This window comes from Ursus maritimus, unplaced genomic scaffold (assembly GCF_017311325.1).
Source record: "Ursus maritimus isolate PB19 unplaced genomic scaffold, ASM1731132v1 scaffold_27, whole genome shotgun sequence".
Lineage (NCBI taxonomy): Eukaryota > Metazoa > Chordata > Mammalia > Carnivora > Ursidae > Ursus > Ursus maritimus.
The window spans coordinates 32,601,417-32,617,537 of NW_024425230.1; the positions used below are offsets into that span (position 1 = coordinate 32,601,417).

The window sequence follows — 16,121 nt, forward strand, 5'->3', positions numbered from 1 at the left end:
CTGTTAAGAGTGTCCTAGAAAGTAGAAGTTAGTTTTGATCAAGTCCAATTGGTCAACTTTTTCTTTTATGGATTTTGAGTTTGGAGCTGTATCTAGAAACAAAAATCTTTGGTTAGTTTTTCTCCTTTGTTTTCTTCTAGAAGATTTAAAGATTCAGGTCTTACATTTAGATCTGTAATCAATTTTGAGTTAATTTCTATATATTGTACAAGAAGGTATGGATCAAAGTTCATTCTTTTGTTTACCAATATCCAATTGATTCAACATGATTTGTTGAAGATTATCCTTTCTCTACTGAATGACCTTTGCATCTTTGTCCAAAAAAAGTTGTCCATGTCTTTGTGTGTCTATTTCTGTACTCTATTCTGTTCTACTCTCTATTTATCTATCCTTACACCAGTAACACACTATCTTGATTACTGTAGCTTTATAATGGTATAAATATTAGGTAGTATAACTCTTGCAGTTTTGTTCTCCTTTTTGAAATTTGTTTTGGCTATTCTAGATCCTCTGCATTTGCATACGGGTTTTTAAATCAGTTTGTCAACTTGTGCAAAAAGTCTGTTGGGACTTTTATTGGAATTGTGTTAAATCTAGAGATCAATTTGAGGAGAATGGTTATTTTAACAATGTTGAGTTTCTCAACTCATAAACATGGTATGCTTCTCTACTTTTTTAAGTCATTTCTCTCAACATTGTAAGTATACAGGTCTTTCGTCTCTTTATTAGATTTAGCCCTACATATTTCATATTTTTCACGCTCTTATCAATTTAATTTTTCTATGGTTCATTGGCAGTGGTAGAAATATGATTGATTCTTTGCATATTGATCTTATATCCAATAACTTAGCTAAACTCTCTCATTCCAGTAGCCTTTTTACAGATTTTATCAGATTGTATACAATTTTGCTGTCTGCAAGTAAAGACAGTTTTACTTCTCCTTTCCAATCTGGATGCATGATATTTCTTTTCATTGCCTGATTTCACCGGTTAGAACTTCCAGTAAAATGTAGAATAGAAGTGGGGAGAGAAGACATCCTTGTCTTTTTCTTGGTCTTTCAAGGACAGCATTCAGTCCCTCACCATTAAGTAGGCTTAGCTCTAGGTTTTTAGTGTATGTCTTTTATCAGATTAAAGCAAATTTCTTGGGGCGCCTGGGTGGCACAGCGGTTAAGCGTCTGCCTTCAGCTCAGGGCGTGATCCCGGCGTTGTGGGATCGAGCCCTACATCAGGCTCTTCCGCTATGAGCCTGCTTCTTCCTCTCCCACTCCCCCTGCCTATGTTCCTTCTCTCGCTGGCTGTCTCTATCTCTGTCGAATAAATAAATAAAATTTAAAAAATAAATAAATAAATAAAGCAAGTTTCTTTTTATTTCGACTTTGCTGAAAGTTTTATCAGGAATGGAAGTCAGATTTTGTCAAACCTTTTCTGCATGTAGTGAGATAATCGTATGGTGTTTGGGTTTTTTTGTTTGTTTGATAACATGACGAAATGCATTGATTCATTTTAAATGTTAAACTAACCTTATATTTCTGTAATAAAGCCCACTTATCCGTGACCATTACCATTTCCTGTAAGGTTGAACTAAATTTGCTAAAATTGTATTCAGAGTTTTTGTATCTATGTTCCTGATGGATAACCACCTATAGTTTTCTCATAGTATCTTTACTTGGCTTTGGTCTGTAATACTGGTCTCACAATGAGTTGGGAAGTTTTCTTCCTCTTCAATTTTCTGGAAGAGATTGTATAAAATTAGCATTATGTCTTCCCTAAATGTTTGTGAGAATTTACCAGTGAAGACATCAGGACCTGGCATTTTCTTTGGAGGGAGACTTTTAATTACAAATTCCATTTATTTATTCCGTGTAGAACTAAACTGTTGACCTATTTCTTCTTGAGGGAACGTTGGTAGTTTGTAGCTTTCAAATAATTTGTCTTTTTCATCTAAGTTGTTGAATTCATAGGAATAAATGTATTCATAACATTTCCCTATTCTCCTGTTACTAGCTACAGACTCTGTGGTGACGTCACCATTCTGTCTCCTGATAATGGTACTTTGTGTCTTCATTCCTCTTCTCCCCCCCCCCAATCACCCTGGTTCAAGATTTATCCATTTTATTGGTCTTCGCAGTGAACCAGCTTTTGGGTTAAATGGTTTTCTCTATCGTTTTTCTGTTTCTATTTTATAGATTTCTGCTTTGATCTTTATTGGTTCCTTTCTTCTTAGTTTGAGTTTAATTGCTCCTCTTTTTCTAGTTGTTATGAAGCTGAGGTCATTGATTTGAGGTCTTTTTATCTTTATAGGTATTTAGTTACATATATTTCCCCCTACATGCTGTGTTAGCAGCATTCTACAATTTCTGATATTTCGTGTTTTCAGTTTCATTCTAGTTAAAGTACTTTCTAATTTCCCTTTCATTTCTTCTTTGACCCATGGATCATACTTAGAAGTGTGTTATTTCCAAATTTGGGGGAATTTTCCAGATATCTTTCTGTTATGGATTTCTAATTGGATCCCATTGTGATCAGAGAGCAAACTGTCTGAGACTTGAATCTTGTTATATTGAGATTTGTCTTAGGGCCCAAAATATGACCTATCTTGATAAGTGTTCATCATGCACCCGGAAAGAATGCATATCTGATTGTCTTTGAGGGATGTTCTACAAATGTCACTAGGTCAAGCTGGTTGATAGTCACCCAAGTCTTCTGCATTCTTACTGATTTCTCCGCCCATGCACGCTATCAATATTAGAAAGGGAGTGCTGACATCTCTGACTACACTCACGGGTTTGTCTGTTTCTTCTTGCAGTTACATCAGCTTTTGCTTCAGTAATTTGAAGCTCTATTATTAGGTGCATAAATGTTTAGGATTATTATGTCCTTTTGATAAATTGACTCCTTTTGTTATAAAATGACCCTCTTTATCCTTGGTAATATCTTTTGCTCCAAAATCTACTTTATCTGATGATAACAAGGTCCCTCCAGCTTTCTTTTGACTACTGTTAATATGGTCTATCTTTTTCCGTCCTTTTAACCTATGTGTGTCTTTATGTTTAAGTGTGTTTCTTGTGGACAGTACACAGTCATGTGTCTCGTGTTTTATCCAATCTGCCAATCTCTGCCTTTGAGTTGAGTTGTTCTTGTGAATATTAATATAATCACTTTTAAGTCTACCAGCTTGCTATTTGTTTTCTAGTTGTCCCATCTATTATTTGACCCCTTTTCCTTTTTCTGTCTTTTCTTGAATTATTTGAGAGTAATAATAATAATAATAATAAATTCTCTTGTTTCCCTTTTTTTGACTGGTGAGCTAAAGTTCTTTGTTTTGTTACTTTAATGGTTGTTTTAGGGTTGATAGCAGACATCTTTAACTCATCAGTTCTCCTTCAAGTAATAGGATGCCACTTTACATGTATTATAAGAAACTTAACAACACTGTATTTCCATTTATCCTCTTCTGGCATTAACATTTTACTTATACGTATACTCCCCAACACGTTATTATTTTTTTATTTAAAGAGTCAATCTTTAAAGGAGATTTGAGTCATTTTTTAAACCTTATATATTTATTCAAATCCTGGATGAGTCCCTCTTGGGGCGGCTGGATGGCTCAGTCAGTTAAGCACCCAACTCTTGATTTTGCCTCAGATCATGATCTCAGGGTCATGCTCAATGGGAAGTCTGTCTCTCTCCCTCTTTCTCTGCCTCCCCCCACTTACTCCCCCTTGGCTTGCGTGCGTGCATTGTTTCTCCCCAAAATAAATAAATAAACCTTTAAAACTTTATACATTTACCCATGTAGTTATCATTTCTGGTGCACTCATTTCCTTTGCGGAGATCCATATTTCCATCTGATACATTTTCATTCTCCCTAAAGAACTTCCTACAACAATTCTAGAGATGCAAGTGTTAGTACAGCATTTGTATGTCTGAAAAAATATCTTTATTTCACATTTATTTTTGAAAGATATTTTTTCTGAGTGGAGAATTCTAGGTTGACAGTTTTGTTCCTTCAGTGCTTTAAAGATGTTGTTTCCCTCACACGAGTGACAGAAGCCAAGGAATCTGCTGTATCCTGATCTTTGTTTCTGTGTGTGTAACGTGTCTCTTTTTTCCCAGGGGCTTTTGAATTTTTTCTCTTTGGAGCGCCTGGGTGGTGCAGTCGTTAAGCGTCTGCCTTCAGCTCAGGGTGTGATCCCAGCGTTCTGGGATCAAGCCCCACATCAGGCTTCTCTGATGGGAGCCTGCTTCTTCCTCTCCCTCTCCCCCTGCTGTGTTCTCTCTCTCACTGGCTGTCTGTCTCTGTCAAATAAATAAATAAAATCTTAAAAAAAAAATTTTTTTTTTCTCTTTATTACTAGCTTTGAACAACTTGATTATGGTGTGACTTGGTGCTATTTTCTTCATGTTGCTAGTGCTTGGAATTCATTGATATTCCTGAGTTCATAGTTTTCATGAAATTTGGAACATCTTCTAATTTTTAAAAAAGTATCTTTTCTGTCACCCCCTCCCCACCTCTCCTTTTGGTATTCTAATTGTACAGATATAAGCCCACTTGAAGTTGTCCCAGAGCTCATGAATGCTCTATTCATTTTTTAAAAAAATTTGTCTCATTCTGTGTTTTGTTTCAGAAAGTTTCTAGTATTACATCTTCAAGTTCATTTATCTTTCTTCTACACTGTCAAATCTGCCATTAATCCTATCCAGCGCATTTTTCATTTCAGACTTTGTCATTTTCAACCTGTGAAGTTTGATAAGGGGTTTTTATATCATCCATGGTTCTATTTAACTTTTTGAATCTGTGAAATACTGCCTTAATAACTTTCAATATCCTTTTTTCCAAATTCTAAAACCTGTGTCAGTTCTGAGTTGGCTTCAATTGGTTGTTCTCCTCTTTATAAAGAACAGTGCTATTTTTGTGCTCCTGTGTATGCTCAGTAATCTTTGACCAAGTGTCAGACATCTTGAATTGTACCTTTTTTGGGTGCTAGATATTTTTATATTCCTATATTCATGAGCTTTGTGCTAGAATAGTTACATCATTCAGCAACAGTTTGATCCTTTCCAGTAGTACATTTATGGTTTGTTAGTTAGGCCCAGAGCAATACACACTCTAGGGTCAATTATTCCCCGAGGACCAGGGCAAGAGTTTCCTGAATATTCTCTCCAATGTCCCCTGGACTGTGAGTTTTAAAAGTCTGCCTGTTAGGAAGAGTCACTGTTTCTGGTACTGCACGAGTGCTGGACACTGTTCCCTTCAATTGTTTTGGACGGTTCTTTCCCAGTCTCAGGCGGTTGCGTCTCATGCATGTGCTCTTCGGTCCTGTGCTGCATCCCTGAGGAGGACTCCTGCAGTCTCCGTGTCTTCTCTCAGTGTCACTCCACTCTCTGGTACTCTGTCCTGCAGATTCTTGCCACCATGGTCTCACTGGACTCTCAAGCTCCTCAAATCAAGGAGTCCAACAGGTCTGCCTGGGTTCCCATGTCCACTTCACTCCAAGGTGCCTTCTCTCAATGCAGTTACCTGGGGAAATTTTAGGGTTCAACCCATTTGTTTCCCATCTCTGAGATATCGTGGTCTTATGCTGACCAATATCCATAGTTCTGCAAAACAGTGCTTCATATATGTTGTCTGGTCATGTTTTGTTTGGGATGTTTCAGGGAAGAGGGAAGGGGAAATCCAGTCCCTGTTGCTCTATCCTGGCCATTTTGCTCGTGTCCCTGATGGGAGGGTAAATCCAATACCTGTTGGTCCATCTTGGCTGGAATCAGAGGTTTATTTTTTAATTTTGTTTAGTGTTATCTTGTATGGAGACACTATAATTATTTACCCATTCTGTTATTGATAGACTTTTGCATTATTGCCAATTTTGAGTAATTGTAAATGAAACTGCTTTGAACATTTTTATGCATATCTTTGTGGATACATGCACTCATTTCCTTTGGGCAAATACTCAGGAGTAGAATAGCCAGGTCACTGAATAGGTATATGTTTAGCTTTAAGAGATGTTGCCAAACAGTTTCCAAAGGGGTCTGCTATGTTAAACTCCCACCAGCCTTGTACAGAAATTCCAGTTGTTCCACATCCTCACCAGTACTTAGTACTGTTGGTGTTTTTCATTTGAAGCTACTCTGGTGGTATCTCATTTTAATTTGTATTTCCCTAAGGACTAATGATTTTGATTGAGCACCTTTTCACATGCTTATTGGCCATAAGAATATCCTCTTACGTGAAGTGTGTTTTCAAGTCTTTGGTCCATGATAAAATTGGATTGCTTAATTTTCTTAATGGTCAGTAGGGTTTTTTTTAATATGTATTCTGAACATGAATCTTTCGCCAAATATATTACTGTGAGTATCCTCGCCTGTTTATGGCTTATCTTTTCACTCTTTTTTTATGATGTATTTGATAAACAAAAGTCATCAATTTCAACGTAGCCCAGTTCTTTGGGGGTCTTGTTAAAGAAATTCTTACCCACCACAAATCATGAAGATAGTTTCATATATTTTCTTCTAAAAGCATTACTGTTGTTTCCTTCCTTTTTGAATACGGCATCAATGATATGAGAAATTTTATGTAGCCTAAAAATTTCTTTTGCCTTTCTATCGGCCTTCCGTTCAATACCCAACTGTATGACACTGTCAACGGGCAATGTGAAGTCATTGGCTGCACATCCTACTACACTAATAGTAGGCTCTAAACCCATTACAAGGGCCCCTGCTGTTCACATCATGACTTGCTAATCAGTTAGCAAAACAAATATTTTATTTCACCCTTACTTCATTCTGTAGTGTCTCTGTTCTTTTTGTTTGAGAGTTTCTATAAATAACAGGTTGAAGAGCACTTTTCTTTGGCTGGGGGCCCAAGGAGTGAGTTTTTATTTCCTTCTTCTAGTTTTTCATTGTTTTCTAAGTTCTTTATAATACATGTGCATACTTTTAATTTGAAAAGTAAACTTAAAAAAAAACCACATTGAGCAGTTGCGATGAAAGTATACGTATGTTTTTGCATTTGTAGGAATAAAATACGACGTTTCACAGCTCTTTCCTAAACAGATTATGTTGACTATACACATTATGACTTATAAAAGCAACTTGCACGGTCAATGTCTGTTGGGCAGACACAGTCGAACAGTTTCATTAACTTAAAAGCTTCCTACAATCTCCATAGTTTCCCTTATTAATAACGTATGGTTTTTATTAAAGTCTTGATCAAGTTTTTTTTTTTCCTGCTCTTGGTCTTACCTTATCTGCAAAAGAAGCCGCAGAAAGTTTTAAAAATATAATGATTTGCCAAGTGTCATTAAAAATTACCAAGAACAGAGGTTGAGCAATCTTTTGTGATACTGTCCTTGTTGCAGGAGCAAGAGGAAGACATCTGGATAGAAATATCTGAAAAGAGCTACTGACACTCTGCGCCAGAGTCCTCTTTTCCTGCACCATTATGGGACAGAGATGTATCCAGTCACCCGAGCTGCATTTAGAAAAGCATAGTTTACTTGACAGCATTTACAAATTATGTCTTTTCCTCTGAATAACATACACTGCAGAAATGCTTCCATATGCTAAAGTTGGACATGCTATTGTAATGAAAAAGAAAAAGATATGTCTTTTAGTGGGTAGTTTTCATATACATACTAAACTGCAATATGCACAAATTAGTAATGCTGTCCCTTAAGAATTTACCATAAATGGTTTTCTAATTCTTTCTGCCGCTCTCTGCTACAGATTGGGAGTGGATTTTGTCTTAACACAATGGGTCAGCAGGAATTCAATTATGATTTATCCAAGCAATGAAAGCAATTTGATAGCAGTCATAATTTTTATGTTTTAATGAAAAAATAGACTTTTTTCTCCAATCTTTTGTGTTCCTTCAAGTTCCGGGAGGAGACAACTTCCAACTTCAAATTCCAAAACACATATACGTGCAGGTAACTCCTCTCTATCAGACTTCAGAGTGGTGGTCTGCCAACCGTGGGCATGGGCCAAATGCAGCTAAACTCCTGCTCTTGTAAATAAAGTTTTATTGAAATACAGTCACGCACATTCATTTACCTACTGTCTATGGCTGCCTTTGTGCTACAAAAGCACAGTTGAGTAGTTACAACAGAAACTTTGTAGCCCAGAAAGCCTAAAACTTGTCCTTTATAGAAAAAGCGTTTTTTTTTTTTAAAGATTTTATTTATTTAGTTGACAGAGAGAGAGACAGCCCGCGAGAGAGAGAACACAAGCAGGGGGAGTGGGAGAGGAAGAAGCAGGCTCCCAGCCGAAGAGCCTGATGTGGGGCTCGATCCCACAAAGCCGGGATCACGCCCTGAGCCGAAGGCAGACGCTTAACCGCTGTGCCACCCAGGCGCCCCAGAAAAAGCATTTCTGACCCCTGTTTTAGTAAGTACCTATTTCTCATGTTGCAGAAATAAATGGACGCAACCACTGTCAGTAGCTCAGCCAGGATTTTTAGGATCTAAGCAGCCAGGATGACAGCCAGAGCTCCACAAAGCTCTAATGAAACAGCAAGAAGAAATTCAACGCCCAAGAAAGTATCGAATCCTTTCTTCTCTAGGGTGAATGACAATGACTCTGGCAGCCAAAATGCATATAATTATATTTGAGAACTGTCCTAAAATGTAAGTTCTCCAAGTAAATTAATCTGTAAATGATTTTGAAAAAAAATTCATCTATCTTTCTACTGCAAAGTTCTTAAAATATATTGAGGAGGTACCATATGCCAAGATGGGAGACTTTTTGCTCAATTTTAAAATTCAACATTTAGGGGTGCCTGGGTGGCTCGGTCAGTTAAGCGTCTGCCTTCAGCTCAGGGTTGTGGGGTCATGATCACAGGGTCCTGGGATGGAGCCCCGCATCGGACTCCCTGCTCAGTGGGAAGTCTGCTTCTCCCTCTCTCTCTGCCCCTCCCTCCACTCGTGCTCTCTCTCTCTCTCTCTCTCAAATAAATAAATAAAATCTTTAAAAGTAAATAAACAAAATAAAATTCAACATTCCAAAGTAACTTACAAGCCTTTTTCCTTTCATTTCTCAGAACAAATACTTAAGAAAGATGAAGGCAATACCCATTTGTGAACCTTTCGTTCAGGATATATATATCATCAGGCTAACTTGAAAAATTTAGAGAAATAGCAAAGTAAATTGATCATTTATAAATATTTTCAGCTATGATGGTCTGTTTGAACAACAAGAACAAAACACTGACAAATTGATTCAACTATTCAACAATTCATTCAGCAATTCATTCAATAATTGACTCAAAAACTCAACTATTAGGATTAACAACCCTGATACTTTTAAACAGTAATAATATAACTTAGTAATGAAAAGACAGTTGTCTTAGTCCATGACAGTTGCTATAACAAAAATACCATAGACAGGGGTAGGGGGCTTATGAAAATCATACATTTATTTTCACAGTTCTGGAGACTGGGGTGTCTGAGATTAAGGGGCTGGCAGATTTGGTGTCTGGGAGAGCCCATTTCCTGGTTGATAGGCAGCAGGCTTCTCGCTGTACCTTCACCTAGCAGAGGAGGCCAGGGATCTCTTGGGGAGGGTAATAATCCCCTCAGGACCAAATCACCTCCCAAATGTCCCACCTCCAAATGCCATCACACTGGGGATTAAGTTTCAACATAAAAATCTGGGGGGATGTGTTCAGTCTAGCACATTCCACCTTGGTCCCCCAAAATTCATGTCCTTCTTGTATGCAAAATATATTCATTCCATCTGAATAGCTCCCAAATTCTTAACTGGTTCCAGCATCAACTTGAGAGTTTAGGTCTGAAGTCCCATCTAAATATCACCTAAATTCGCACAACTCGTCCTGAGGCAATCTGCTCTCCAACTGTGAACTTGCTTAGTCAAACCTGTCACGTGCTTCTGAATACAGGGGTGAAACAGGCACAGGACATGCATTCCCATTCCAGATGGGAGAAAGAGGAAAGAAGAAAGGAGTGACAAGTCCCAAGCAAGTCCAAAACCCAAGGGGGCAAATTCCCTTAGACCTTAAGGCTCAAGAATAATATTCTCTTTGCCTTGATGCTCTGGGTCTCCAGACTCAGTGGGACAGTGCTCCTGCCTACAGCTTTGCTGAGTAAGGTTGAGGCTACAAGGCTCCTGGTTGCCTTGCCCCCACAGCTTTGGGCAGCCCTGTGCCCTCTGTGGCTCTCCAGGGTTAGGGCCTGGGATCACGGCTCTGCTGGGAGGCCTGGTCCTTTGAAACCAAGATGGAGGCAGCCATGCCCCTGAGGCTCGCTGGGTGCAGCCCGCGCCTGACCCGGTTGCTGGAAAAGCACGTGGGGCAGCCGAGGACGGAGGGCTGGCAGTGGAGACCACCCAGTGAGGAGGTCCGTGGAGGGTCAAGCACAAGCAACCCCTTCTTTGCATTCTCCCATTGTCCTGGAAAACAGTTCCCGGCTTCTGTGAGATGGCTGACTAGTCTCATTATCAAAAGGTCTCTTGGCCACACCCTTAGTGTTCTCTCCTGAAGTCTTTCTCATTCTCTTCAATATGGATAAGCTGAGAATTTTCCAAATCTTTAAGTTCTGTGCTCTGCTTTCTTTCCAATTAACAATTCCATCTTTAAGTCATTTCCCCTTTCTCACATTTTACCACAAGCAGGCGAGAGAAACCAGGCCACTCCTTCCACATTTTGCTTCGAAATCGCCTCAGCTAAATACCTCATTTCAATGCTTGCAAGTGCTACCTTCCACAAACACGAGAACACGAACACAATTCAGCCAAGTTGTTTTTTGCCACTTTATAACAAACATGGCCTGTCTTCCAGTTTCCAAAAACATGTTCTCATTTCTGTCTGAGACCCCATCCTTCGCCATCTGCAGCCCACCACCTTTCTGTTCAGGGTCCCTGTTCTCTGAGCAGCTGAGGCTTTCTCTATAGCCCTCCTCTTCCCTTTCTGAGCTTGCACCGGAAACACCTTGAAAAGTCCACTCATGGCAACGTAGGCTGCTCCTAGCACTCACCTCCCTATTCTCCTGGTCCCTGCCCGCACCCAGTTCCAAAGCCAGTTCCGCCATGTCACGCATTCGCTAGAGCAGCACCCCACTTCTCAGTGCCTGTTTTTGTCAGAGTCAGCTGCTAAAAGAAAGTACCAGAGACGGGGTGGCTTATAAACAAGAGAAACCTATTCCTCACAGCTCCGGAGGCTAGAAATCCAAGATCACGGTGCCTGCTTCTGGGCGGCAGACTTCTCACTGTATCCTCCCAGGGCAGGCAGCAAGCTCTCTCCTGACTCTAATAAGGGCACCAACCCCATTCATCAGGGCTCCCCTCCCCTGACGTAAGCACCTGCCAAAGGCCCCACCTGCAGATACCATCATATTGGACATTAGGTTTCAACACGTGAATTCGGGGGTGGGGGGCACAAACATTCAGTCTACAGGAGTGGTCCTCTCTGACTTCTTGAAATTACGAATGCAAATAATGCAGCGAAGTGAGAGGGGTATAAATTTCCAGTGACGCTAACAAAATGATGCTTAGACCTTGGCCAGGTTTTCTATTCATTCATTCATTCATTCATTCATTCATTCAGCTGGTCACTCAACAAGTATTTTATCGAGCATCTACAACATGCCAGGCTGTATATTCCAGGAGCTGGGAAGACAGCAGTCTCATGGAGCTGACATCCTAGTGGGGCACACAATACAATACAGGTTCATATCTGGCCCGGAAAAACAAAGCCAGAACGTAAGCCACAGACCTGAAAGAAGTTCGACGGTTCAGACAAGAGTATTAAGGCTCTCGCAAGAAGGGTCACATCCAGGCAAACCCTTGTGCATACTCTTGTCCGCTCCCTTCTCTCCTGGACTTCCCCTATGAAATCGCTCGCTCGGGAAAGCGTCCAACCAACTCGGTCACACTCAGATACAAACGCCTGACCTACCATTCCTCCCAGAAGTGTCTGCGTTTCCTGACATGTAGACAGGAGGAGTTCCTAGGTAGCAGAAAGTGGTCTTAGGGACCTTCTCAGAGTCGCCTCATGCATGTGCTTCTAAGGTTATTGTGCACCTGTTCTGGTTTGTCTGGTTTCGGCAGCAGCGACGAGCTCAGCTGCTACAAAACCCAGAGAGCCTGAAGGTGAGCATGTTTGATGCTGTCCGTATGTCCCCCCTGGATGTTCTGTCCACCCTTTCCCATCCAGCCCTGTTGCCTCGGAGGCTGGCCTCTGAGGACCGCACCAAGGGATTTTTGTCTTCCTTTGGTTGGGCTCAGCTCAAGGGAGTCCCCAGCTGGAAATGGAGGAGGGAAGGAAAGAGAGGGCCAGGTCCTTATTTCCCTGCTCCCTCCCTGCCTGGCTGCTGGTTGCCAGGGGCTACGTTCAGGGCTCCCCATGTTCAGGGCTCCCCATCGGGGCTCCTCTTGCATATAGCTACCAGCCACAGCCACGGCTTTGCTAGAGCTCTCTCTGTAACCATCAGTACCCGCGGCCCCTGACGGTGCCCCTAGAGGGGGTCAAAGCTCCATGCTGGGGCTCCACCACTCCCGGGTGGGTCGTCTTCTCACCGGCCTCTCCCTCGTGGTCCCATTCTCAAGGACACAGCCAGCAACACCAGCGATGCTCTCAGGTTGGCCACTGACTGTGGGCACCAGCTTCATTTTTAAGCTCCAAGGGCTTAGGAGGGACACGAGGACTGGTGACCATTCTGTAAATGGTGCTTCCTCTCAAGATTAGCGGCGACTCCCCTCCAAAGAGAACCAAACTCAGGGCGATGTGTGGTGTGCCCCCAGCCCCTTGTGCAGAGAAGCAAAGCCTCTGAATGGCCATGGCTTACCTTTCTGTGTTCAGTGGAGGGCTGTGGGCAGACGAGCTGGAGTCCAAGCAGCAGGAGGGAACCCAGGACGCTGAGAAGGAAAAACAGCAACAGGCAGGGCTATGAGTATGTCGCTGGCAGCAGCATCCAGCCAAGGCAGGGGCTCCCCCTCCTCACCGGGAGAGGACAGCCCAAACCCACCCCTATCCGGGGATGTGACCCAGCCAAGGTGCCAAGGCTCAGCCTCAAGGGAGGGGAGGCAGCACAAGGCTGTGGGCTGGGCCAAGGCAGGGGGCAGATCTGGGATCAAACCTTTTCCAACTCACCAGCAGGGTTCATAGGTCAGGACATGTAACCTCAGAAGCCTCAGTCTCCTCCCGCGTAAGATGGCGCCAACAACAGAAGCTGGCTCAGACGTTTGGGGAGGACGGACGCAGAGAAAGTGCTAGTGTGTGCTTGGTCTTAGTGGAGCTGGCCAGGTCAGGCTACGTGTGGGGCTCTGAGCCTGGCCAGGGAAACTCCTCTCCTACACCCCATGCTTCCCCTGGAGCCTTCCCTCTGCCCATTCTTGGCCCTCTAGTGTCACAGATGTTCTCCATGGGCGGGATTAGCTGTGCTAAGCCCTACTGTCACCAGCCCTGATTAGAACTTGTCATCAAATAAAGGGAAGGTGTGGAACAGGAGCCAGCTGGCCCTGACACGGCAGGGTGTGCTGGGAGGGAGGACGCTTTTGATTCAAACACATTGAGGCTAGAATCCCAACTCCACCATTCCCATCTGGGTGAACTTGGGCAAGCTAACGTCTCTGACCCTCAATGTCCTCACCTTCTGTAAGGACCGCTGAGGATGACACAGGTGGAAACACCCACAGAGCTGGTTAGTCAGAGGAGAGACAAACATTGTCAATTAACTAAAACCCGAAGTCCCCGGACTTTAAATCGCCAACGCCATTGTTTGAAGCATCCCTGCAAAGAGGTCACTTGTCCTACTTAGTTGTCTTTTGGGTCCTTTTTTAGGGTTTAACCCTGATGACAGTTAAGTGACCCGGGTGGTTCTCACCCTTTTTTGAGGCTTCCGACACAATTGTGAGACGTGAAACCCTGCTCCAGTCCAAGCAGAACTCACTGTGTGGAGGTGAACATGAGGAACCCTGTCTGAACATGGGGGTCAGGGCGTGTGGAGTTAGAAAAGGCTCCCACCATGTCCAAGTATCCTAAATGCCACCCTAAGCCCCTCTTTGTATGAAAATTAGCCAGGCCCTGGCAGACCACCCAGAATGGATGTGAACAGACCGGTCAGAGACGGCAGTGGAGAGGGAAGCGGGGGAAGGGAACATGTAATGAGCGTCAGATGCCCTCTCTCCATGGTTGTCTAGGACTTGGGGCTGCCCAAGGGTAGTACTTACACACCCACTGCAAACAGGAAGGGCTGCACCATCTACTGAGGTCCAGAAAAGGAGGGGCCCCCTCTGCCCCACCCTCATCCCATACTGTCACCCCTCACCACCTCCAGCCTGTACAAGGAGCGGGCGGAGGATGAGAGAAGTTTACTCCGTGTGGACTTCTCTGTAGAGAGATGCGGGGGTGCTGAGCACAGCCCCCTCCTCTCCTGTAGGAGAAGAAAAGTCAGCGTTCCCTCCCCAGACCAGCAAGGACTACCACGTAGAGAGCTGTACCTGAGCCCCCATGTTAGGGATATAAGGACTGGCACCAGATTCTCCCCTGGAAAGTATCTAAAGGACAAATCCTAGCTGGAGTGTCTGGGAGGGCAGAGTGGAGAGAGGGCTGGAGGGGGAACAGACTACATTTCTGGAACTTGCAGGGACAGAAGATGCTGGCTTTTTCCTGTCAACTGCATGCAGGCACCGTGCGTGGAACGCTGGGTTTAGGTGTTCTAGAAAGAACCTCATCAAGGCTGCTTGCTGGGGTTAGGTGATGTGTGGTGGGTACCCATGGAGTACGGGACTTGGGGAAGGGTCATAAAGAGATGTGCAGCAGGAGACCCCAAGTGAGGGGGAGGTTCTTTGGGAGGGTCTCCCAAAGTGCCCCAGGAGAGGAGAATACAGAACTCGGACATCTGCTGACCCAAGGTCAGCAACACCGGATCACCAGGGTCACCAAGCGCATGGAAACCCTCTGCCTAGTTACCTCTCCTCTCCCCTGCCCTCCCCTGCTCCAGCCACCAGTGGCCGAGGGAGGGGCCGGGCAGAGACCTGGGCTTGTGAAGAAACCAGCCCGTACCCTCCTCCTGGGGCAGGTGTCTGAGGCCCCGCCCTCCCTGTCTGGGGGAGGAGAGACTCTGGGCGAGGAGAGACACTTTCAATGGGATGAGAGCCTAAAATTTTTATATCTGATGAGACTTTTTTTTTCCCTAACTAGACTTTCTTTTTAATGTGGCATATCTCTATATAAAATCCTTCCAAACAGGGGATCTAATCAGAAACATATAATATGAAATCAGTCATGAAGAGAATCAGAGTTGGTTTGTAATTTGCTGAGGATCTAGGTCAGTGCCATGCAGAAGAATGTTCTATGATGATGGAAATGCTCTATTTCTGCACCGTCCAGTGCACAGGTACATGGATCTGATGGTGAAGGGACTCGTGTCTTAGACGAATACCAAAAACTACTGAAAGAAAACTACAACTAAAGCTTCTAAAAGGACAGGCATTCAACCAATCAAGCTCTCCCTTAATACACATACACCTTTTTTGGCCTTTTCTTTTTAAAGATTTATTTATTTGAGAGAGAGAGTGAGCGAGCAGGGGGAGGGGTAGAGGGAGAGAGAGAATCTTAAATAGACTCCCCCCTGAGCTCGGGGCCTGATGCGGGGCTCGATCTCACCACCCCGAGATCATGACCTGAGCCAAAATCAAGAGTCGGACGCCTAAGAGTCGGACTGAGCCACCCAGGCACTCTTTCTTTGGACTTTCTGATACTTGAAAACAAATGAACCTACAAGAAACCAGAAAACTGCCCAAGATGTCCTCCAGCCATGAGGCGGGGGCATCTAAGGAGTGGGTGTGAACACGCTGGTGGGGAGAGAACAGGTATTTTCTAGTTGAATCCTTACAGGATCCGGTTTGTCCTGCAAACCAAGGAGCACGCACATCACAGTTGGGGAGTCTAGGCTCTTTAGTTACATGAGCTTGCACAAACAAATCATCTCAGCTTCCCTCAGTTTCCCCATCTGTAAAATGGGAACGATATGACCTGCCCTGCCTCCCTCAAATGACTCAAGGTGAAAGACAGCCTCTCATGAACCTGTGCCTACAACTCTGAATCACGGCAACGCATTCTGGCACTGTTTACTCATCTTTAAAAAAAAAACCAGATTGGCGTG

The 16,121-nt window shown here is 43.3% G+C and overlaps 1 protein-coding gene across 1 annotated transcript in view; it reads right to left on the reverse strand.

The window, feature by feature from the left end:
• Positions 1-13,679, reverse strand: part of THSD4 (thrombospondin type 1 domain containing 4) — a 513,844-nt gene extending 500,165 nt beyond the window's left edge. Inside the window, exons 1-2 of the mRNA XM_040642637.1 lie at positions 13,605-13,679; positions 12,801-12,899 (exon numbers count right to left, since the gene is read on the reverse strand). Of these exons, the coding sequence (XP_040498571.1) occupies positions 12,801-12,899; positions 13,605-13,679 (174 nt within the window). The remainder of the gene's footprint in view (positions 1-12,800; positions 12,900-13,604) is intronic.
• Positions 13,680-16,121: the final 2,442 nt, after the last annotated feature.